The following is a 22,983-nucleotide window of genomic DNA, read 5'->3' as shown; positions in this document are numbered from 1 at the left end:
AGGCCATTGTTGTCCATGTAATGAACATGCTTCCTAGAACCAGGATTTCAACCAGTTATTGGAATGTTTTCCATGTCCCTCAAAGTCAGCAGTGAGATTAATGGGGAGCCAAGTTAATCATGGAACAAGGAGAGGTAAATTGTGACACAGAAAGCAGCCAGAACAATGCTCAAGTCTCTGCAGCACCAGGGATATAATATATCTCTTTTTTGGCAACTCTTAAATTAAAAGAATCCAGGGGCTGGTAATTTGAACTGTCTTTGATGGGAGGCTGCTGTGGGAAATGACAAACAGCCCCTGAGAGATGGTGCTGTGTCAGTGTGAAGGCACATGATTTAAATTCAGGGGCTTTTAGAAATACAAGAACTCCCCTATGAAAGCTGGTGCAGACTCATTAGAGCAGCACAATCAGATGGGGTGAAATGGCAGAAGAAATGTGCCTGGCAAGATCTGAATTTGTTGTTCTTTATGTAAAGTGATGTCATGTCACATCTTGAGGAAGTTTTGATGCCCTGTCCTTCTCTAGGTTGTGGCACATTCAGGGCACAGGGAGGTTAAAGCTCTCCTTTTATTTTCTGGATTTTTGAAACATAAAGCCCAGATTTTCCCACCACTGAATACAGTGCTGTTAATTCCCTTTGGAATTCACTTCCCTCATTCTGTGAGGTTACCATGATAACTTCTTAGGGCTTCACAGGTATTTTCTTTTTCTCATAACTCAGAGTGAGAAATTGTTCTGAAGGGCTGGAGCATAACATTAGTAAATATACTTGATCTTCAAATGTACACCATTTGAACCAAGTCTAACCTGATTTTTCAGAATATTTAGCAGTAGTTTTTAGTGTTTTGCCTTTTGTTACAAGAATGGGTTCCAGTTGACTTTTTTCTTCTTGCAACACTTAGCTCTTTTCTTAAAGTGAAATGTGTGCTCATTGTAGGCTTGAGTTTTAAGGTAGGTAAAGGTAGAAATTTGATCTTTTTCCCCTCTGTGGGGTAAACTTTTTTCATTGTTCTTGCAAGTGATCAAACTGAGGCAAAGCTCCCAAGTCTGCTGCTTGTGACTGTGGCTGAACAGGGCGGAGATTCAAAGAGCTGAGAACAGAGACCTCTTAAACTCCACTTACCCTCCAGCTATTGTGTTATTGGTGTGAATAGAATAACTGGAAAATCTCCAGAAATTAAGATTCTTTGTTGGAGAAAAGCCTGCAGTTACTGTTGCTAAATAGCTACCTTAGCTTGTTATGCATGGTCTGTTAATGTAATTACAAATTAAATCACATTTAATTTGTATTAAAATCCTCTTTTGATATAAAAGTACGACTTTCTTAGTGTGGCATTTTCTTTATCCCAAGAAAATGCTGATTCTTTTCATCTGGGCAGGTTTTAATGTCCCTTGTGCCTGGGAAAAGCTCTGAAATCCCAGGTTTGTTTGTGCACACCCCCACCCCAAACATTAACATACATATATATATCTATAGCATATATAATGGGACATTTCTCTGTGTGTCTGGGCTTAGGAAACAAAACTCAGACAGCATGGGGAGCTTAGCCCTAATTTTGACCCCTTGTTAAAGGGTTTTACACAAAACCTTATTTTTACTTTTGTCATAACTATGGTAATTAATTAATACAAAACAGAATGTTTGCCTTTCAAGTTGTATTTCTAAGGAGAATATGGATAGGAAAATAGATGAATTTTAAGGATAGGGAGTGGTGGGGTTTTGGTGTTAAATATTGTTATAAGATCTGGAGAAAAGGGAAAGCGATTAAATTTGATGGATTATTTGTTGAAGACTGCAATGAGATTTATGTTAATGGATAAATATGAGTAAACTTGAGTGATGGCAGCCTTGGCAGTTGTTCAGACAGCCTGTAATGCAATATATTGTGAAATTAGTTGCTGTGATAAAATATTTTCCAAATTAATTACAGTGTGAGAGAAGGAAGCTTTGGGTGTTGGGTGAGAAACAGAAGTTAACTCAGTGCTCCAAGCTTCCATTGGAACAAGAACTCCAGGGAATCCTTCTGAACTCACTAACGTGAAGATTTTGAAAGAAATCTGATGGAGCGACTGCTGACTTCTTGATTCTCCATAAAGAGTGCCACTAAAGACTAAGAAGCTTTCCTTTGAATTGGTTCACTGCTCCAGCTTGTAATCTTCATATTTTATAGTTTTCCCAAAACTCCCCTGTCTGTAAAGAAAGGAAAAGACTAAACCCTGCTCTAGGAGCTCCAAAAACCAAAGGAAGGCTCCAGCCTGGTCTGATCCGTGGTGGCAGGTGGCACATGGACAGGTGTCATCCATGGGCTCAGCCCTGGGAATATCCTCCTGCTTTTCCCTCTGGATTGGCTCCATGGACTCCAAGTCAGTGGTGTTTCTGCCAGGAATGTGGAGAATGCTGAGGGAAGAGGAAGGAAGCAGGGAAGGCTCTGAAGTATGAAGTTGTTGGAATAAATCTTAGGCCCTTCATGGAAAACTTCCTGAAGTAAAATCTCCACCATTGCTTGGTACAAAAGGTTAGAATGGAGGTGTTACATTCAGGCTGAGTAGCTCTTCAGGTCTGAGCCAACCTGGAGCCTTTCTTACCTAGGGAATATTTCTTATCTCAGTCTCCAGTCTGGCTGAGGGTCCTGCTGTGTGAAGGGTCTGTTCCTCAGCAAGTGCAGGAGTCCCTTTGTGCTTTTGACAATTCCTAACTCGGAAAGGGAAGTTCCAGGTGGCTTTGTCCCCAGAGCTTGGGACACAGGCACAGAGAAGTGTCTGGAAGATAATCTGCTCTGAAAACTGTGCAGTGTGTGGATCAGTATGAGTTCCAAAAGCATATATTGTATTTTCATTTATATTGGGAGATGTCTGTGGGAGAAGGAACAAATGCAAGTGCCATGGGCTCTGAAAAACTTGTAGCAGATGAGATGGTTTATCTGAAACTAAGCCTTTGAAAGGACTTGAGCAGTAACATTTTAATGTCTGTAAAGTCCAGCAAGCTCTGCAGCAGGTTTCTGCTGTTCAGTTTAGCAAAATTTCATGTAATTGAAAAATTGCTGCAGGAACATGGTTGTACATGTAACACTTGCCTGCAGTGAGGGGTTGACAGCTGAGGGCACTTGTGCCATGTTCATTTCTGCTCTGCTGGCTGTGCTCACATGAAGACTGTGGTTGTAGGATCACATCCACATCCCTAATGCAGGGTTTTCCTTAGTGCTTCCCACAAATGTGTGAGATTCCCATTATTACACATTGCTGTTTGCAGGGTTCTGAGTGATTGGTACCAAGTGAATTACACTTGCCCAGCTCAGGAAAGGTTAAGCATAGCAGAGTAATTATGGAGATTTTTCTGGTAGGAGATCCCACAAAATAATCTAATTTACTGTCTAATTTTATCTGCTGTACTTACTGAGACAGCAAATAGATTATAAGATGTTTGGGGAATAGTAATTTAAAAGAGGGAAGAAAAGCTCAAACCTCAGGGTATAAGTGACAGTTTGACTACAGTAAATTAATAAAGGCTCACTATATTTTGTGATAATGAAACACAAAGAGCCTGTGAGTGAGGCATCCAGAGTAGCTCAGTAATTGTGTGTTATGGGGGTGCAAGGGAGGGCTGTATGGAATGCATATAAAAGGCTGGAATTTGATTTTACTCTTCCCTGACATCTGAGTGATCAATCTTTGTTGTTTTTAATGACACTTCAAATTATGTTATCACTTTTGTATTAAGCTGATTCTTTGTCTCCAGTGTCTGAAATCCGATTGCCTTACTCTTTTGTGAAAATGCTTCATTGTCCTTACAAAATCAAGATGTTTTGCTTTATTATAAAAGCAGCTTTGCTTTAAGACCAGAATTTTTCCACAGCTGGATTCATACAGAGGGAATCACCAAGGAGTCTGGCAGATTAATTGTTTTCTTCCATTAAACTTCCACTAAATCACCTATTGGGAAATTGAACTCAACTCTGGGTTTTCTGGAGGAAAATAATCAAAGGAAATAAAAACATGGCACATGTTGAGATGGCTGAACAGGAGAATTCCCACAAATATTCTGATGCTGGAGTCTGTGGGATCCCCTAGGACAAGCTGAAGTGACAAAGAGGAATAGTTTTTGATAGTTTTAGTAACATCTTAACTGCTGAACTGCTGTCAGTAACTTTTTCCAGAGGCTGGCAGTGGGAAAGGAGCACCCTGAGGCACGTGTTGCTTTCAGAGGGTAACAATGGATCTCCTGGAAAAGGCATTAATGTCCTCAAAATGCCACGGACATGCTGATGGCCTTTGATCATTCCTTCAGGATGTGACAGTGGCAGTTCTTGGGGCACAGCTCCTTCCCTGCTCCATGTCCTGCTGTCCCTGGCAGATCCAGCTCTCTGCTTTCATCCCAGCCCTCAGCACATTCTCTGCTGCAAGAAAAAAAGTCAAAGCAGCTCTTTTACATAATAAAAGAAGGTTGAAAATTTCATGGATGGATGTGTCAAGGTCCAGGCTTGTCTTACTCTGGTGTTTTTCTTTAGGCCTGGTTTTAGAGCCTGTCTGACAGTGCCATTCCCACGCAAGCCTGGGACGTTTTTCCCAGCATTTGGGAAGCTCTTAATATGATTTTTTTAAACTCAAATCCTCACTCAAATTCCTTGCACTTCTTCCAAGCCAGCCTTTCTGTAGTCCTGGTGTTTCTCATGGGAGCAGTATGGCTTTCCTTCCAGAGCACCTGTACAGGGACATCTCTTTGGATGCTTTTAACACTTAATGCCAGTTATGGTTTTGTTTGCTCTGCTTTTAAATGTAATAACCAGAAATTTGATCAGCAGCTACAGTAGGACCATAAATCAATATTTATCTGATAAATAATAATGAGATGAGGCAAAACTCTGTGTCCCAACAATTTACCTGTGCAAGTAGGTCAGGATTGGTCCTACTGATGTAATTCTAGGAAAACTTTCAGATGGAGAAAGCACCAAGGCAGATTTTTGTCCATTGGCCATTCCAAACAGAGACCAAAACCGGCAATTGTTGTAATGTTCATATATTGACAGAATTCAGTCCCTTTCTGCCCTTGAGAGTGGCAGGCAGGAAGCCACCAGGTTCCCTTCCCTTTCCCCAGGGTTTTCCTTTTCCAGCTGCAAATAAGAATGACTCAGCATCCAGGCACAACTTTTTGTCCTGGCTTGGGGTTTTTGGCATTTTATTGGAAAATTTATTTGGTATTTCATGTGGAAACTTGGAGTATTGAAGGAACTTGGAAAAATCATGTACAAATTTGTATCAGGTGAAGGGCAGGGATGGCTGCAGTAGAGGAGGATGTGGCTGGAGGCTGAGGGTGCTGCACTGAGCACAAAGTGCCACCTTTATCTGCCCCATTTAGCAGCTAAAGCAGACAGATTGTAAGGTCTGGTTAGAGACCCTTCCCTGCCCTTTGCAAGTCAGAGGGGGACGTTCTGTCCAGACCTGTTGTCACTTGATGAATCTGTATTTTGAATTTCTTCTAACCCGTGTCTTATTCTGAAGTATTTCATCTCTCAGGGGTGGTTTACCTTTTCACAGCAATTCAGTTCCTGTGCATTGCAGAACGTGCACTGCTGTCCTTGTGTTGTAAAGGCTCAGTCTGTCCTGTTGTACTTCCCTCAGCTTTCCGAGCAGTCAGTCATTCCAGCTGGATCTGCAAATGCCTTTTTCTTAATTATGTGATTACAATACCTCATTTTTCTTCAGTTCTGGCTGCTCTTGACTAAATACCTTGGATCACATTTAATTAAGAACAAGTGAACCTGCAAGTGCAAAAAGATGAGCTGCTCTTGTGGAATTGATAGGGTTGAACTTAATTTTCAGTCTGGGATGTGATGGTGTCATTATAACTCCTTGTGTCCCACACTGGGCTGGTGTCATGGCCATGACACCGTGGTCATGGAATGACCATGTCCTTGTGTGTGCAGGTCTGGCCAGGGTATCCCAGGGATCTGGGTTATGGCTGAGGCTGTGTCCAAGGAGTGACCCTGTCCCTGTGTGTGCAGGTGTGAGGCCATGTCCCTGCAGTGACCCTGTCCCTGTGTGTGCAGGTGTGAGGCCATGTCCCTGCAGTGACCCTGTCCCTGTGTGTGCAGGTGTGAGGCCATGTCCACGGAGTGACCCTGTCCCCGTGTGTGCAGGTGTGAGGCCATGTCCATGGAGTGTCCCTGCAGTGACCCTGTCCCTGTGTGCAGGTGTGAGGCCATGGCCCTGCAGTGACCCTGTCCCTGTGTGTGCAGGTGTGAGGCCATGTCCATGGAGTGACCCTGTCCCTGTGTGTGCAGGTGTGAGGCCATGTCCCTGGGGTGTCCCTGCAGTGACCCTGTCCCTGTGTGCAGGTGTGAGGCCATGTCCATGGAGTGTCCCTGCAGTGACCCTGTCCCTGTGTGCAGGTGTGAGGCCATGTCCATGGAGTGACCCTGTCCCTGTGTGTGCAGGTGTGAGGCCATGTCCCTGGGGTGTCCCTGCAGTGACCCTGTCCCTGTGTGCAGGTGTGAGGCCATGTCCCTGCAGTGACCCTGTCCCTGTGTGTGCAGGTGTGAGGCCATGTCCCTGCAGTGACCCTGTCCCTGTGTGTGCAGGTGTGAGGCCATGTCCCTGCAGTGACCCTGTCCCTGTGTGTGCAGGTGTGAGGCCATGTCCCTGCAGTGACCCTGTCCCTGTGTGTGCAGGTGTGAGGCCATGTCCACGGAGTGACCCTGTCCCCGTGTGTGCAGGTGTGAGGCCATGTCCATGGAGTGTCCCTGCAGTGACCCTGTCCCTGTGTGCAGGTGTGAGGCCATGGCCCTGCAGTGACCCTGTCCCTGTGTGTGCAGGTGTGAGGCCATGTCCATGGAGTGACCCTGTCCCTGTGTGTGCAGGTGTGAGGCCATGTCCACGGAGTGACCCTGTCCCCGTGTGTGCAGGTGTGAGGCCATGTCCATGGAGTGTCCCTGCAGTGACCCTGTCCCTGTGTGTGCAGGTGTGAGGCCATGTCCCTGCAATGTCCCTGCAGTGACCCTGTCCCTGTGTGCAGGTGTGAGGCCATGTCCCTGGGGTGTCCCTGCAGTGACCCTGTCCCTGTGTGCAGGTGTGAGGCCATGTCCATGGAGTGTCCCTGCAGTGACCCTGTCCCTGTGTGTGCAGGTGTGAGGCCATGTCCCTGCAATGTCCCTGCAGTGACCCTGTCCCTGTGTGCAGGTGTGAGGCCATGTCCCTGGGGTGTCCCTGCAGTGACCCTGTCCCTGTGTCCCCATGTGCAGGTGTGAGACCATGTCCCTGGGGTGTCCCTGCAGTGACCCTGTCCCTGTGTGCAGGTGTGAGGCCATGTCCCTGCAGTGACCCTGTCCCTGTGTGTGCAGGTGTGAGGCCATGTCCCTGGGGTGTCCCTGCAGTGACCCTGTCCCTGTGTGCAGGTGTGAGGCCATGTCCCTGCAGTGACCCTGTCCCCGTGTGCAGGTGTGAGGCCATGTCCATGGAGTGTCCCTGCAGTGACCCTGTCCCCGTGTGTGCAGGTGTGAGGCCATGTCCATGGAGTGACCCTGTCCCTGTGTGCAGGTGTGAGGCCATGTCCCCGGGGTGTCCCTGCACTGACCCTGTCCCTGTGTCCCGTGCAGGTCTGGCCGGTTCCAGCTGCTGCCCGGGGGGGTGCTGCAGATCCGGGACGTGGCCGAGGCCGACGCCGGCACCTTCACCTGCATCGTGGAGAGCGGCAACGACACCCTGGAGGCCCAGGCCGAGCTGGCAGTCCAAGGTGGGTCTGAGGCCTTCATTTTCACAGAGAACGCTTCTCCACATGACTGAATGTGGTATTTTTGGGGTCCCTGGACGGAGGAGGAAGGAATGAATCTGACTGCATGTTCTTAGAAGGCTAATTTATTATTTTATATTACTGTTTATATTAAACAATGCTATACTAAACTATACTAAAGGATACAGACAGAAGGCTACAAAGAATGATAATGAAAACTCGTGACTCCTTCCAGACTCCTGGCACAGCCCGACAGTGATTGGTCATTAAGTCAAAACAATTAACATGAAACCAATCAAGCATGCATCTGTTGGTAAACAATGTCCAGCCCACATTCCAAAGCAGCAAAACACAGGAGAAGCAAATCAGATAATTATTGTTGTCATTTTTCTCTGAGGCTTCTCAGCTTCCCAGGAGAAGAATCCTGGGCAAAGAGATTTTTCAGAAAATATGACAGTGACAACTAAATGCCTAAATATCTGAGTTTATTCTGTGATCAGTTCTGTGCCCCACTAAAAACCAAGCCCCCTCCTGTACTGTTATAAATATTATTACTCTGATTTATTATCCAAACTATTTATGATTTCCTAAATAGCCAAATGAGCAATGTGCTTATATCATACAGCCTGAGGGTGCTTAAAAGCTGCTCTGTCTGCTCCTATAGTATTAAATGTGGTTGATGTCATATACTTGAAGGTGGGTCAAGGCCACAGTGTGGCTGATCCCATCTGAAAGTCAACCTGTGGTACTGCAACCTGGCTGTCTTTGGAAAGGACATCTCTAATGCATTTTTCATAATCCTTAAATGCATTGCTGTTTTCAATGAGCTGGTGAGAAGTTAAAGCAGAGATATTTGGTAATATGGTGGTTTATTGTGTGTGTAACTGTTTTGCCTACTGTTGCAAGCTATTTTTACTAGAAAAAGTACTGAAATATTGATAATGTAGTTTTTAAAAGCATCTTACTATACATAAAGTAAACAAAGCAGAGTGGGTAAGCAAAGAAAATAGACTTGGTAAGGAGTGGGAAAAAATTCAGGTAAAAACTTGCCTTCCTTATATTCCATGAGGAAATCTCTTTTACTGATTGGACCCTAGTAGGGGTTTCCAGTTCTTTCTCTGGAGTTTCATGGTATATGCAGGATCCCTGTAAGAGCTTACTTGGCTTGGTTTACTGTGCACTGTGGTGCTACAAAGTTGATCTCAAAAGTAATTCTGAGGGGAGAAATTCATTCACTGACCATCCATACATGAAGGGTTTTCTATAAACAAAAGGAAGGGTTTTCTGGCCAAAAGGAAGCACTCAGAGTCTATCTGGTCATGCAGAAAACCTCACATTTTTCTTACCTTGTATCTTGGCCAAAAGAATAAAGATTTGGTGCTCTGGCTTTGGAAATACCTCCAAGCTTGAGGCTTCAGAACACCTTATGATGGCTTCAAACAGCTCATGTGTGCTGTGTTCAATTCAGTTCCAGCCTCTCTCTTTTACAGAATTGATCTTGTGTTTTATGGGCAGTGACAGCAATTAATAACATTAATGATATGATGGAATCAAGCAGGTTGTGGATAAAGCTGAGAGGAGACTTAGTGCAGGACATCCAGCTAGGTCACCTGGGATGAAAATGAACTGAGAACTCTTTTGATCCTTATCTGAGCCATTGTAAAGGATTTCTTCATTTGGTTGTGAAGATTTAGAATGTTCTGCCAGACCTTTCATGCTGATATTTTGTTACATACCTGGCACTGGAAAGAAAATCCTTTATGCTTGAGTATTAAAATATATTAAAGGTTCTACAGAGTGCATTTCAGATAGTGACATTTCTTCTTTTTTTTTACTTTTTTTACTTCTTAGTTCTAATCTTAATTCTACTTTCTTTGAGAGGTCACTGCAGGGAGTAATTGTATTTCTGCATTACTGTACTTTGGTGCAGGTTTGAATAGCTTGAATAACTGTTACCTGATCCCTGGATCATTTTCTTCTAGACCAAAGGAATTGTCATCTCTCCCCACCTAATAACAGCATGATTTTGCTTAATTTAAGTTCTTTCTGCCATTCTTAGAAATGGGTCTGGCAGCATTTCAGACAAGGAATTAATTTTTTGGGTACTTTATTTTTCTGCAGCTCTCCTTGAAGCCCTTGTTTTTTCTAAGAGGTTTCACTGTGTACTGGGGGTTGTGCTCAAGCAGCCAATCTTTTTCCTTCTGCTAACATTTCCTCAAGGCAGTTTAGACATGGAATTCTGTGCCAAGGGGGTGATGCCATTGCTTGGCAGTGGAATGCAGAGGTGTTCCTGTGGCTGCCTCTTGACTGAGGTTTCTGGGCAGTGCCAGCTGTGGGCTGACTGAAATTCAAGCAGAAACAACCTGCTTCATCCACTTGTGAGTTTGACTTGTGCATGGTCTCAGAGGAATGCACTTAAAGATCCCTTTGCTCCATGATCAGCTTTTATGTGTCCTCTGACAAGATTACAAAACCCTGCAAGCACATGAGTGTCTCTGGCATGGTGCTGGCCACTGGAATTCTCCTTCCCTGGCAGTGGGGATGAAATCCTGGCCATCCCTGGGGGGAGGGTGTCCTCAGGTGTGTCACACTGGGGCTGTGCTCAGCTGGCAGGAAAATACCTGAGTTTTACCCTGGGTTTGTGTGAGGTACGAGGGAGTGGTTGGGGAAAGCTTATTCCAGCCTATGTGGGACTGTACAGCCACCAGTCCTGGGAGTTCCTGGGGTGTTTTCTGGTACTTTTGGCACCATTTTTAATTGGGGTAAGTGGTACTTTCAGTGCAGTTATTCAGATCCTATTGGTGGCAGTTAAGGATATCACCAGTTCACATACCTGAAAACAGTTGAATCCCTGTGTCATTAATTAAAGGTGCCAGAGGAGCCTTCTCTTGCCCTCATGCTGGGTTTAAAAAATGGTTGGGATTTGTTTCCCTACATACATCCCAGAAGCACTGAATCAGGAAAATGGCCTTTAACTTGACTAGAAAGGAACGAAGAGTCCAGAAGAATTCTACACAAATTTCTGTCCTCAGTCTCTTTATGTGCATTGTGTATCTGGGAGGTAGAGTCGAGATATTTCCTTACATTTGGAAGAGAATTTTGGCTGCCCTGTTCCTGGAAGTGCTCCAGGCCAGGCTGGACAGGGCTTGGCACAAGCTGGGCTAGTGGAAGGTGTCCCTGCCATGGCAGGGGATGGATGATGACCTGTCAGGTGCCTCCCAACCCAAACCTTTCAGTGATTCTGTCAGTCTGCAAACTGGAGCCTTGATGGACCCACTGGTCACACACTGAACCTTTGCCTGGTGCATCTGAAGTGATTTCATGTGGGAGAGAGCAGGGAATGTCCCAGGGAAAGCTGTGGCTGAGAGAGTGCCAGCCCCTAAAGCTGGGCACTGCTGAATCTGCCCACACCAGAGCAGGACCAAACACTGCATGGACAAAACGTGGGCACCTTTGTACCCAGAGTGTCACAGAACGGGGAAAAGGGACCTCCTCAGTCTTCCTGGGGTGCAAAAGCAGGGGGCACTGTGGGAAATGGATTCGTAGAGAATTCTCACAGCCTGACACAAGGCTCACACAGTGTGCATCTGTAGGCAAACCTTGAGATAAGAAATGCTGACTGAGAAATGCCATGGAATAGGACAGACATTGTGGAGAGAGAAATGGAAGCAGAAACAAGTTACAAAGGATGGCCTTGCAAATAAGACTGGATACTTTAGGGAACTAGAACTATGGAAGATGCATTGTAGTAGGACCCACAAGGGGTAATTTTAGATGATTGGCTTTAAGGCATTTCCAGCATGGTGTGACAAAAGCTGATAGGCCAAGAAACACTTATAATGTAATTAGGAAATATTTGGCTTCTGATTGTGATGGCGTGAATTATAACATCTGTATTGTCTTACCCTTCTCATGAGACTGAAAGTGGAATAAAAGTTTTTAAAACACCTCTCAGTTGCCCCACCTCTGGGTCAGAAAAGGGCTTAATCCAACAGGTCACCAGTCCAGGCCAAGCAGGGGCAGGACACTTCCGTGGTGGAGGCAAGAATTTGGAGCCTGAAAAGTCACCTCTGCCTTGGCTGTAGTGGCAGTGCTCTCCCCTCACTGTGGGTGCTGATACCAGGTTATTTACAACACCTGTAATGAATTGAGAGCACTGGAAAAATTTGTTTTGCTCTCCCCAGGCATGAAAGAATCTGTAGCATTTCCCTCAGATAAGAGTGGGCAGTGATGACAGCAGAGCTGGGGAAACAGGTAGTTGCTGTATTTAATCTGCTCAGCCTGGAAGAGCCAGAGTGGCAGTTAAATACTGGGAAGGTCACAAGTTCAGCCTTCATCTGGGCAATATTTCAAATTTATGGCTGTGCCCAGTGCCCTGGGGGTTTGTGCCGGGGCTGGGGCTGAGTGAGGTCACCACAGGGGCTTCCTGTGGCCTGCCTTGGTGCTGGGCTGGGGACCAGAGCTGTGGGGACTTTCTCTCTCTGTTGAAATATTTACTGCAGTTAATGATGAACCAGAAAAAATCATAAACAAAAAAAAATTCCATTTTCATTCTCCTGTAAAATTGACATGGCAGGTATGAAGCCTCTAAAATGAATAAGTCCCTGTGTTTGTGGGAGAAGAGTGAGAGTTGCTCTTTGCTGCTGCTTGTATTGCCTTGCAGTGAGTTTTTGGAATAGCAGAAAGTCAACTTCTGAGTTGTGTAGGACAGCATTCAGTGTCTGATAGTGTATCTTAAGTATTATGCATGAAATGTCTCACTGTGTTAATGTAACTAAATTTAAAAATAAAACAAGAGAAGCTTCTTTTGGGGTATCTGTAATGATAAATCAGAGATTGCATGTGGCAACTGGCTGATCACAGCCTCGTTTGTGCCAGAGCAAATTGTATGGAAAAAACCAAATGCAGAAGTGTTTTGATGGAATTGTCCACTTTGTGCTTTAGAAGGAAGTGCTGGAAATATTTTCAGTAGAGCTGACAAGGCTTACAGCAATGGCAAAGCCTTATTGCAGCAGAAAATAGGGTATTTTTGAGTGTTGGTCCTGCAGGGTCAGGAAACAGTGATTTCTGTGTTCTGGGGGGCTTGGATTGCCTCACCTTGATTTCCCTGCTGCCTTTGCCCTTGCTGGGGTCTCTAGTACTTTGATTACTCATGGCATGTAATTATTTTAAATTTTTAGTTGAAGATTTTGGCTTAAAAACTAGTAGTGATTATGCATCTATTAACATATGACTTGTTATTAAAATAAAATGAGAATGTGCCAGGATGTGTGAGGCAAGTCAAGACTTTGTTAAAACAACACCAGGACAGCTGCAGAAGGAAGAGCCTGAATGTGAAGAACCCTGGGCTTGTTTTCCAGGGTTCTCTGGGGCAGCTGCTTTGATAAAAGCTGATGCCATCCTGCCCCAGAAATTGTAGCTGTTTGCAAAGCACATTAAATCCTGCAGCAGCAGAGTAATATGTCTGGGTAACTGTTATTTTTGCATTAAGCTTTCATTATTATTGAAAACAATTCCAGGGAAGAAATTTGAACCGTCACTGAAAATTGCTCAGACCTCTCTCATACCTTCTAAATGATCTTCATCGATTTCCCTCTCTAATTAAGCTCAGTGCTGTATTTGATAATGGGCTGCTCCTCAATTAGAGATTCAGGAGATGCTGCATGAACCTGAACTTGTCAAAGGCTCACGTGGGGAACAAAATATTGTCCTTTTTGGGGGTCTCAGAGTGTGCTGCTTGGGAAGCTCTTGGAAGTAGAAACAACACTTGGCTCTTCATAATTTTTTCTTGCCTTGAAAATGTAATGAGTAATTAGAGACCTTTTATCTGTAGTAATGCAAACAAGGGCAAAGAGTCCAGGAGTCTGGTGTGGATAGATGGTGGGTGAGCTGAACTCCCTGGAATTTGGGTCTCTACCACTGCACTTCGCTGAAAAGGCTTTCTGAAAGTCCTCACTGTTGCTCCTTGGTGTAGTTTAACGTGAATGGAGTTCACACTTCCCTTGTGAATTCAACTAACTGGGAGTTTTTGCCTCTCACATTTGTGTTTAAGGCAAGTGTTGCTGGTGGAAAAGTTATGAACAGATATTCAGGGACAGGGGAGAGGAAGGACAGGGCAGTGTTATTTTAAGGCAACAGCACATGTTCAGATTGTAGCTGGACACCAGAAAAGCCCATCTTCAGGAGAGGTGTAATTTTCAATGCTCATTCCCCAAGATGTTCTTTGCATCATGCAAAGGTCCCACTCCTGTGTTCAAGACTGTGACCTGATTGCTGTTCCACAGGGCTTGGGCTCAGCAGAACCTCTGCTGTTCCTGCTCAGTGTCTAAATCTAGTTCTCTAGCTGGACTGTTGTTAGTTTTTTGTGGTTTTTTTGGTCTGAGTTGATGTTTTTCTAAGACCAGGAGGAGCATTTGCCCAGCCCTTGACACGTGGAAGAGAGCTTGCCTTGGTTCTCAGTGTGGGCACCAACACTGGTTTTCTTTAGCTATATTTCCAAAAGTCACCACTGAGCTTTGCTGGAATTTCAAGGAGCATTCTCTGGTAGCAGTGCAGGTGTTTAACATTCCGTGGTGGTGTCAGAGCAGTGAAATGTGTTGCAGGAGCAGCTCAGGAGAGCCCTGCCAGGCCATGCTCTGTGCCTTGCTGCCGTGTTCCACGTGGGGGGCACTCAGCAACTCAACATTCCCAAAGGTGGGAAAGTTTTCCAGCCTTGCCTGGGCTCAGGCTGGGCAGGAGCAGCTGCTGTGTGTGCCTGGCTCAGTGGGATGGATCCCTGGGGCAGGAGGAGGCTGGGATGACCCCAGGATGACAGGGGTGATGTGTGACCCCTCTCTATGGACCATCCCCAGCACCATGGGGTGGGCAGGCCCCAGATAATCCTGCTGCAAGGGAGGCTTTTCCCCTTCCAAAGTCTCTTTTCCAAAGACCTGACACCATTTAATCGTGAGGTTCTTATACATGAAACATCTGGAAGTCCCTGTAATTGTAAAGGCAAATTCCCTGTATTTGTAAAGGCAAACACAAAATTTGTACCTGTGCAGTGAGGGAAGAAACAGGCCCAGATTCCACCTCCAGTAATTCTGAAAAGCTGAAAGGTTAATTAGAAGATTTTTGTGCAGTTATGGCACAGTTTACAAAGATGGCACCAAGTGTGGTTATATGTGGAAAAGTTGTCTTTTTGTTACAGAGGTGCTGCAGAGCTTTCAAATGGATTTTTGTGGCACTGAAAAAACAGTTACAAAACAGCCCCCAAATGGGCAGGAGTTAATGAGGACAGGGATGAGATCCTTTGGGATGGGTGTCCCTAATGGAATGGTCTGTGGATTTGGGAGGTAAAATCCAGAAGTGCACATGCCAGGGAGATGAGATACATGTGGAAGGGAAAAAAACCCTCTTTGTGAGATATATATATATTTATAAAAAAACCATTAAGAAAGACAAAACCAAAAGATCAGTAACCCACAGAATTCACACAAATGGTTTTCCTTGTAAATGTTCTTGAGGGATCCTTGGGGATAATGAAAATGTTACTAAATTAAGCAGCAGTGTCTTAAATATCTACAATGTCGAAACTGATATTGAACTGGGGGAATTGTAAAGGCTGCTTTCTCTTTCAGGCAGAGTTTCTAATAAATGAGGATCATATTAACAGGGCTTTGAAGCAGCTGCTGCTTTAGGGACAGAAGTCCTTTTCCCCCAAAATGGCTTTTCAAGCAGTGAGCTGAGGCTTTGCCTTTGGCCTAGACAGGCAGTTACAGAAAATGCAGGGTTTTGCCCAAGGTTCCTATTTAGGGATGGGATTTTTTTTTTTGGTCTCCAAAGTAAAAATGTGCTTTTTAGTTTGGAACAGGCTTTGCCCAGCCCAGGATTTACTCTTTTTGCAGTATGTTTTTCATACAATGCTGTAGGAAAGGTAAGCCCAGCTGGCTCATGGTCCCAAGTGCTCTTGGATGCATTTAAGGATTCAAGGACACAGAAGATGTATGTACCAGAGATAAGCTATAGGGGTTTTAATACTGCTTTTACTCCCCATCAAAAGGAGATGACAGAATTTCAATTGCAAACTAAAAGCTGAAAGATTCAGTAGTAATTTTTAAGTTGCACATGCCAGAGACTTCCAAGAAATGTGAATGTGTGAACGAAGCAGCTCATTAAAATGCCTTGCCTCCAAGTGAGACTCTTTTTATAGGAGTTGTGCCCTAAATGGTGAGTACTTTTCTCTGTGCATCAGGGTCATCCTTCCATTTTAATTGGGTGAATCAAGCTCCAAGTTTCATTTTTGAATTTATGGGATTTAATTTTTTTTTTTAATTTCAGCAGAAACTTTTGCACTGTTTTCACACCACCAAATTTCGTGATGAAAGCTGAGGGTGATGTTAAAGTGGAAACTCTGAGGAACACCACACATCAATCAGTCTTGAGAGAGAGTCCATACCATAAAGTGAACATATATACTTTGTTTCAAGTTAAATTTTTATGATGGTTAAGCTGACTCTCATCCAGCAGATAATTGATTTCTCTAATGGGAGCCAGATTATTGCCATTACTGGATGTCTCATTAACCAAGCTCTAGTCCTTGGCAGGGAAGTTTCTCCCAAAGTTGCAGAGATGAAACAATGCAGTAATTTGTGGGAAGGAGGAGAGCTCTTATCTGTGGTGGCTGATTCCCTACGTAGTCTTGCAGTTAATTAGTTTGTCTTCGTGAGGAGAATAACTTAAAGGAAAACCATGGTGGGGTTTGGGTTCCTGGAGTAAACAGGGTTAGGTTGTGATGCCAGTGGAAGTTAAACACTCCCAGTGCTCGGGAGGAGATGGGAAGCCTTGGAGGCAGATATGAGCTGCCTAATAAAGGTGTCCTGTGCTCCTCAAGGTGCTCTCTCCAGAGGGGTGCTGGAGGGAATGGGAACAGCATCTAAGATACTCCCACAAGGAAACCAGGCTCAAAGTGGGCTGGTTAATGGTTAATGAAGGGCAGAACATTATTTTTATATTGAATATTTTTCTAACCAGTCCCAAATTCTGGCAGCTCTGCTGGTCTTGTTTGTTTTCAAGTGCTGACTCAAAGGTTGCATCTGTGATCTCTATTTTCACATCCTCAGGAGCTGAAATGCAGTCTCAGTGTAACATGAAATAAGCACTTTGCAGGTGAGGATATAAATTGCTGTGCTGTGGTACCTCAAAGCACCCTGTGCTCTGGAAGTGCCACTCCCCACCTTGTGTGTCTCTCACATCAGATGGTTTTAGCTTCAGTAAAGCACTTGGTTCTGTGAACACAATTTGTTTGTGCTCGTCCTGAGTTACAATGTTTAAAGGCCCCCTGGAGCCCTCCCATTACTGACAGGTTAATGCACAGAATGTAGGATTGCTTGGGATTTCTTTTTTTATTGCGTGCAAGTTGCAAAAGCTTCCCAAAAAGTGCTGCTTGTCTGTCAGGAGCTGATCAGCAAGCCCAAGGAGCAGGTCCCTTAGGCAGGAAAATGCATTTTTTCCATAGCAGTGTGGCAGAGTGGGATGGGATTGAAGGAGGTGCAACAGTTTTGGCAGCCTTTGGAAATAATTCTGCTTTGTGTTCTGGAACTCAATGAGCTCTGTAGAGTTTTGGAGCTCCAACCTCCAATTATTGTTGTTTATCCTGGTGGAATAATGTTCATGAAGGACCCTGGGAAGCACAGCCAGTGCCAGCTCAGTGCCCAGCAGGGTCATGGAGCAGATCCTGCTGAAACTGCAGGAAGGCACCGAGGGAAATGAGGTGAGTGAGGGAAGAGCAGTGCAGTCATCTGCCTGGGATCTCCTGTCCTGGTGATCCAGCCTCTGCAGAGTCACGGGTTTGGCGTGTGTGCCACTGGGTGAGTGAGGAATTGTGGCCCACAGCTTCCCTGGGAGGGTGGGCAGGCCCTGGCACAGGGTGCCCGGGGAGCTGTGGCTGCCCCGGATCCCTGGCAGTGCCCAAGCCAGGCTGGGCAGGGCTCTGAGGGGCTGGAACTGCCCCTTCCCCACCAGCCCATGGCTCTGTGGCAGAGATGGAGCTGCTGCTGGCCAGGAAGCTCAGGGAGGCTTTGTGCACAGGGAGGAGCCAAGGAAGCTGAAGTAGAGCTTCAAATATGTCACTTTTCTCTACTGAAAGTCTCTTTTGAGGTGAGTTTATAGCAGCTCACAGCTCTGAGCTGAGTCAGGGCTGCAGAACAAACATTTCACTAAATTCTAATGATTTACTATAAGCTGTGTGCCATGCTTTGGAGAATCTTTAAAATATAATTTTGCCTTTCCTTTCCCCTTTGGGCAAATAATTTTTTCAGCTTTCCCAGTACATGTATAATTAATAAGTTTGTTTACTGACAATGTCAACACTAACGTAGCTCTGATTTATAGTGTTTATCTTTTGCCTGTTTCCTGTAGCACATCCTAAGATGCCACATAGAGAAGAAACTGTATTTTAGGAAGGTGCTTCCAGTGGGAAGATAGCAGAAAAACAAGAGTTCATTACCACCACCCTGGTATGTTCTCTTGGCTTCAGAAGAAACCATAATGCTCAAATCATTGTGCTTTAAATAATTAGCTGAAACTTTGCTTTGCTCTGTGGGAATTTGATGGAGTGGGAAAGGAAAGGAGCCACTGGAGGCTTTGTGGGGCTGGGGAGGAGGCTCAGTTCCACCAGCTCAGATTGCTGGGGCTGGAGCAGCTTTGGCTCTGTCCTTGGCACTGGCTGTGCTGCTGCTCCCAGTCACATCTCAGTGCTTGCTTCTTGCTCTGCTAATTTGCTTAAACGATCATTAGTGTGATTAACCGTGAGAGGAGTGACTGCAGAGCTGCTGATCTCCCTGCTTAGTGTGATTAACCACGAGAGGAGTGATTGCAGATCACTGCTGCTCACGTTGCAGCTGGGATGGGCCAGGCAGACACAGGAGAAGTGAGGCTTTCCACAATGGACCTGGGAACTCGTGTAGAATTCCCCTGCGTGTAAGCAAGTGCTGGAGCACATGAGAAAAGCTTTTATGGAGCCTCCAAAGGGTTTCCACGGAGTGCTGGTGGTGTTAGCAGAGCTCTGCATCATCACATCAACCGCAGTGATGTTAAATCAGCACGTGGAGTACTTGGGTAAAGGATTGTGGGTTCAGATGTTAAGCTGGTTCTGTTGGAAAGCTGGAACTTGGCTTCTTTAGTTTCAATGGGATTGTAATTGTTGACTGTTGTTTCCCAAGGAAAAGAGAAAATTCTTTGAAGTGCAGGAAAATCTTAGGGATTAAAGGGGATGTTTGAATTCTGGATGTGGCACTTGGGGCCATGGTTTAATGATGGATCTGGCAGTGAGGTAATGGTGGGACTCAATGATCTTGGAGGTCATTTCCAGCCTAAAGGATTCTTTGGTTTGTCTGGAACAGCTCAGATGGGTGAAATGTCATTTGGAAGACCATCTGTCCCTTGTAGGGATCCATTTTTGTACCACCTTGCCAAAAATACTGTTCTAAGATAGTCTTTTAGAATTATTGACCAGTGTTTTTATAGGGAGCCTCCTTTGCCTCTGTTGAAGTAGTCACTGTTTAATTTATTAATTTAAAATCTGAGTACTGGAAACTCCTAGAACTTCCTCATCTATTACCTGTTACTAATTTGTAGTTTAAATGTGTGAATGCTCTGCAGTCTCTTTTTGAGAGAAAAATCCTTCTCTAGAATATCATAAACTTTAAATATTAAAAACTTCCTTGGATTTGAGGTGTGCACCTGATCTGTAATACCTTTCTCAATTTCTTTACCTTTACCCAAATTACTGGGTTTTATTTAAGAATAAAGAGCATTTCTGGGGTCTGTGCTTTCCTGAATTCCTGCTGCTCTCACTGGCCCCGTGCTGGGCCAGGTTTCAGCATAAGAGATTGTAAAGGCAAATTTGTACCTGTGCAGTGTGGGAAGAAACAGCCCCAGAGTCCACCCTCAGTAATTCTGGAAAGCTGAAAGATTAATTAGAAGATTTTGTGCAGTTATGGCACAGTTAACAAAGATTGCTCCAAGTTTATTTTGTATCTTTCTGTACCTCAGTGGTTAGAATCCATTTGAAGATACAAAAGTGTAAAAGGGAAATGAGAATCTCTTTTTGCAGAGCCCCCAAGAGCTCCTGCTGGATGGTGACAGCTCTGCTCCCAGGCAGGGAATGCTGCAGGATCCCATCTTCTCACAGTGCCCAGAGGCAGATGGCTGAGGGGATTTAAGTAAAGGATGACAATAATTGTTATTTCCCCCGAGTAATGTCCTGTTCTCCAGGCAGATTGGGGTTTCCTCTGGGGTTTCTCCATTATTTATCAATCCCCCTTAGATTTCTTTTCTATTATTCCATTTTCCTCTCTCACTCCATGTAAACATCTTGTATCCCCCTCATCCCATGCCTCTGAGAAGAACAGCACCTTTTTTCTTTATTTTGTGCCAATCTGTTAAATTTATTTGGTTTTTCTTTTCCCAGCTTTCATGGGAAAGGCTGAGCCAGTCCTCCCTTATTCCCCCACTATGCCAGGCATGTTTATCTGGCCTTTATTGAGTCCTTGGAGTTGTTTCTTTTCAGGCTGCAGAGTCTTGTTTGCTTGTTCCTTACTCGGAAGCTGTAATTGAAGTGGGTTGTAATTAAGGTTATTTTTGGGATTTGTAAATTAGAAGGGACTTTGATGTGAAGATGGGCCTGCATTCACTGAGCTGGAAAGGAATTGGAATTGATGTGGAGAGCCAGCCTGCAGAATTTGTGTCACTGCGAGACAAAAACATGGAAAAGCAGTAACTCTATATTTTCTTTTGAACTTGATCAGGAAAAAGCTATTTTTTGTAGTGTCAGGATGTGCCTGGATCCAGCAGCAGCTACTGGTGAACATGAGAGTGGCTTAGTTGATCCCATAAATTATTTTTACTGTTCCCAGCTCTAGTTTGTCTTTTCCCCAAATGATCTGAGGCAATCTGTATTCAGTGAACAAACAGCTTAATATTTGAAATAATCTTAAAATGTGTGTCCTTCCTGGCCTTTGGAGCTCCTCAGTCTGCAGCACACAAATGAACCCCCTCACTGTGAGGGCTGTACTGGGAAATATTCAAAGATATGGGATGTCAAGGCTTGCTGTCTTTAATTTGTCACGTCCTCTTTCCCCTTCTTATGGGATGGAGTTAGGAAATTCTTAAATACGTCTTCTCCTGCTGTTTCTCCCCAGGATCTCACTGCCTTGTGCCCTGCACAAACTTCACAGTGATGCTTTATTGAGAAAATATTCAATATTTGCTATTTTTCCTTGTTCAGGGGATAGTCCCATGATTTATTTATACTGCTTGGTTCAAATCCATATTTATTCCTGTTTTGGTATTCAGCTCCATGGCACCTGAATCATTCATAACCACTAATGAATGTATTTTTGCTCTCTGCTGAAATGAAGTGGCATTGAATCCATTTAAAAAATTGACTGGGACACAGAAAAATTAAGAGGAAATGTATCCAGCTGTTTTAGTGCCCAGTGTGAGACACTTCAGCATTGATTTTTCAGAATATGCCTCCCATAATCTGTCCCTTCAGAGCTGTGACTGCCCTGGAGAAGGGGCTGAGGGGTCACAGTCACCTCTCAAATATGGGATTTGCTCCATAAATGTCCACCCAGCCCTATCAGAGGGGCAGGGCTGGGGAAGGCTCCTGGGCTTCCAGGCCACTGTCACATCCAGTCCCTCTCCGTGGTGCCTTTGCAGTCCCTCTGCTTGCCAGGCATCTCCCTGACATCTTGGACAAAGTCAACAGTTTTCTTCTTCTTATTTTTTATTCTTCACGTATCAAAATTAATTGAACAATTGTAAACTGAGGATTTGAGTTTTTCAAAGACTCAAGGAAGAAAATAAAAGTGGGAAATGTGTCATATTCCAAATTTTCCCAGTTATAAAGCACTTCTTACGAGGTGTTTGGTGTCATTCTGGGTGGAGGGAGGACTCGGCCCTATATCCACCATAAATATCCAGAATAAACATCCCCAAATCCTGAAATGACACTCTGTGGGTCACAGTGATTGCAGCAGTGCTGCACATCCTCCCACCAAATAGTCCCAGGCTAGATGGAGGATTCCTGGGGATTGGTTTGGAGGGGGCAGGAGGGATCTAAACAGACACCAGAGGCAGCGTGGTGGGAACTGGGATTTTGAGGGTTCTGCCTGGAAATAGCTGGAAATGGGAAACAAGGCCCCAAAGGCTCTGGGCTTGTCGTGCTCAGGGCTGTCTGAGGCCTCTTCTCCAGCTCAGCTTTGTGTGGAAAATGAGGGCTCTGGAATTCAATAAAAATTTCATTGCCTTTGGCAGTGCTGTAAGAAGTTTAAATTTTGATGAGCGTTCTTGTTATTCAGATGTTTCCATGGTACTTGGAGTAGACTCAGGGTCAAACAGGCGAGATTTCTCCTAGAAGGGCTGGGGAAGGAGAGCTTAGTAAAACAGAGGAATAATGAATGTAACAGTTTTACATTATTGATGCCTAGATTAAGGTTTTTACTTCTAAAAATCATCCGAGAAGTTGCGTGGAGGGCTCGCTTCGAATGATAATCAGTAATACCCTCGGATAAGCATGGAGTGAGCTCTGCTCTAGTTTATTCCAGTTGATAAGCTTTTCCATGTCATCTGGTGAACTCATTTCCATATAGAAATCTCTTTTGTCATCTGTTCCTTGTCTGAGTTCCTCCTTCACTGGGGAGGTCACCCCGAGAGCAGCAGGCTAATCTCAGTCTGAACAAGAAGGAAATAAATCTTTGGTGTCTTCGGACATGGAGGGGTTTTACTGGGAGCACTGGAGGGGAGGTGACAAGTGCAAAAGGTATTGAGGCCAAAACTCTCCCACAGAAGGAAACAGGAATCTGGACATTTGTACCTCTTCAGTCCAGAGGTGGTTTGAGTTTTCACTTGTGTGTTCCCCTGTTGTGGGCAAAACATCACAATTGAGGTTAGTCCAGGACAGACACTCACTGCTGGGGCCAAATACTCTTGAGCAGTTGGGATTGGAAGGGGCTTCTGGAGACCATGCTGTCCATTCAGGGTCATCCAGGTGGGTTTGGGAATCTCCCAGACATGGGAGACTCCACACCCCCCTGGGCAGCTGTCCCAGGGTTCTGCCACCCACATGGAAAGCAGCTCTCCTCTCAGTGAGGTGGAATTTGGGATTTAATTTTTATGCCCATTGCTTCCCATCCTGTTGCTGAATACCACTGAAAAGTGTTATGGAAGCAGCTTTTCACTAATCTTGGACAAAAATCAGTGTTTCATCCCTGCA

General features: G+C 44.8%; 1 protein-coding gene and 1 long non-coding RNA gene across 8 annotated transcripts in view; one reads left to right on the top strand and one right to left on the bottom strand.

The window, feature by feature from the left end:
• Positions 1-22,983, top strand: part of NEO1 (neogenin 1) — a 173,645-nt gene that overhangs the window by 74,254 nt on the left and 76,408 nt on the right. For all 7 annotated transcript variants that reach the window (XM_064389450.1, XM_064389447.1, XM_064389446.1 and 4 more), the window contains exon 5: positions 7,591-7,727. In XM_064389450.1, coding sequence (XP_064245520.1) covers positions 7,591-7,727 — 137 coding nt within the window. The remainder of the gene's footprint in view (positions 1-7,590; positions 7,728-22,983) is intronic.
• LOC135280985 (uncharacterized) lies at positions 4,227-5,850 on the bottom strand. Its single transcript, XR_010347785.1, has 3 exons — positions 5,726-5,850; positions 5,524-5,648; positions 4,227-4,395 (listed from the first exon to the last, which is right to left on the bottom strand). It is a non-coding gene; the product is annotated as an uncharacterized LOC135280985 (long non-coding RNA).

Source organism: Passer domesticus, chromosome 14 (assembly GCF_036417665.1).
Source record: "Passer domesticus isolate bPasDom1 chromosome 14, bPasDom1.hap1, whole genome shotgun sequence".
In the NCBI taxonomy this organism is placed as follows: Eukaryota; Metazoa; Chordata; class Aves; order Passeriformes; family Passeridae; genus Passer; species Passer domesticus.
The sequence above is the reverse complement of the archived record's forward strand: the minus strand, read 5'-3'. Positions and strand labels throughout refer to the sequence as shown.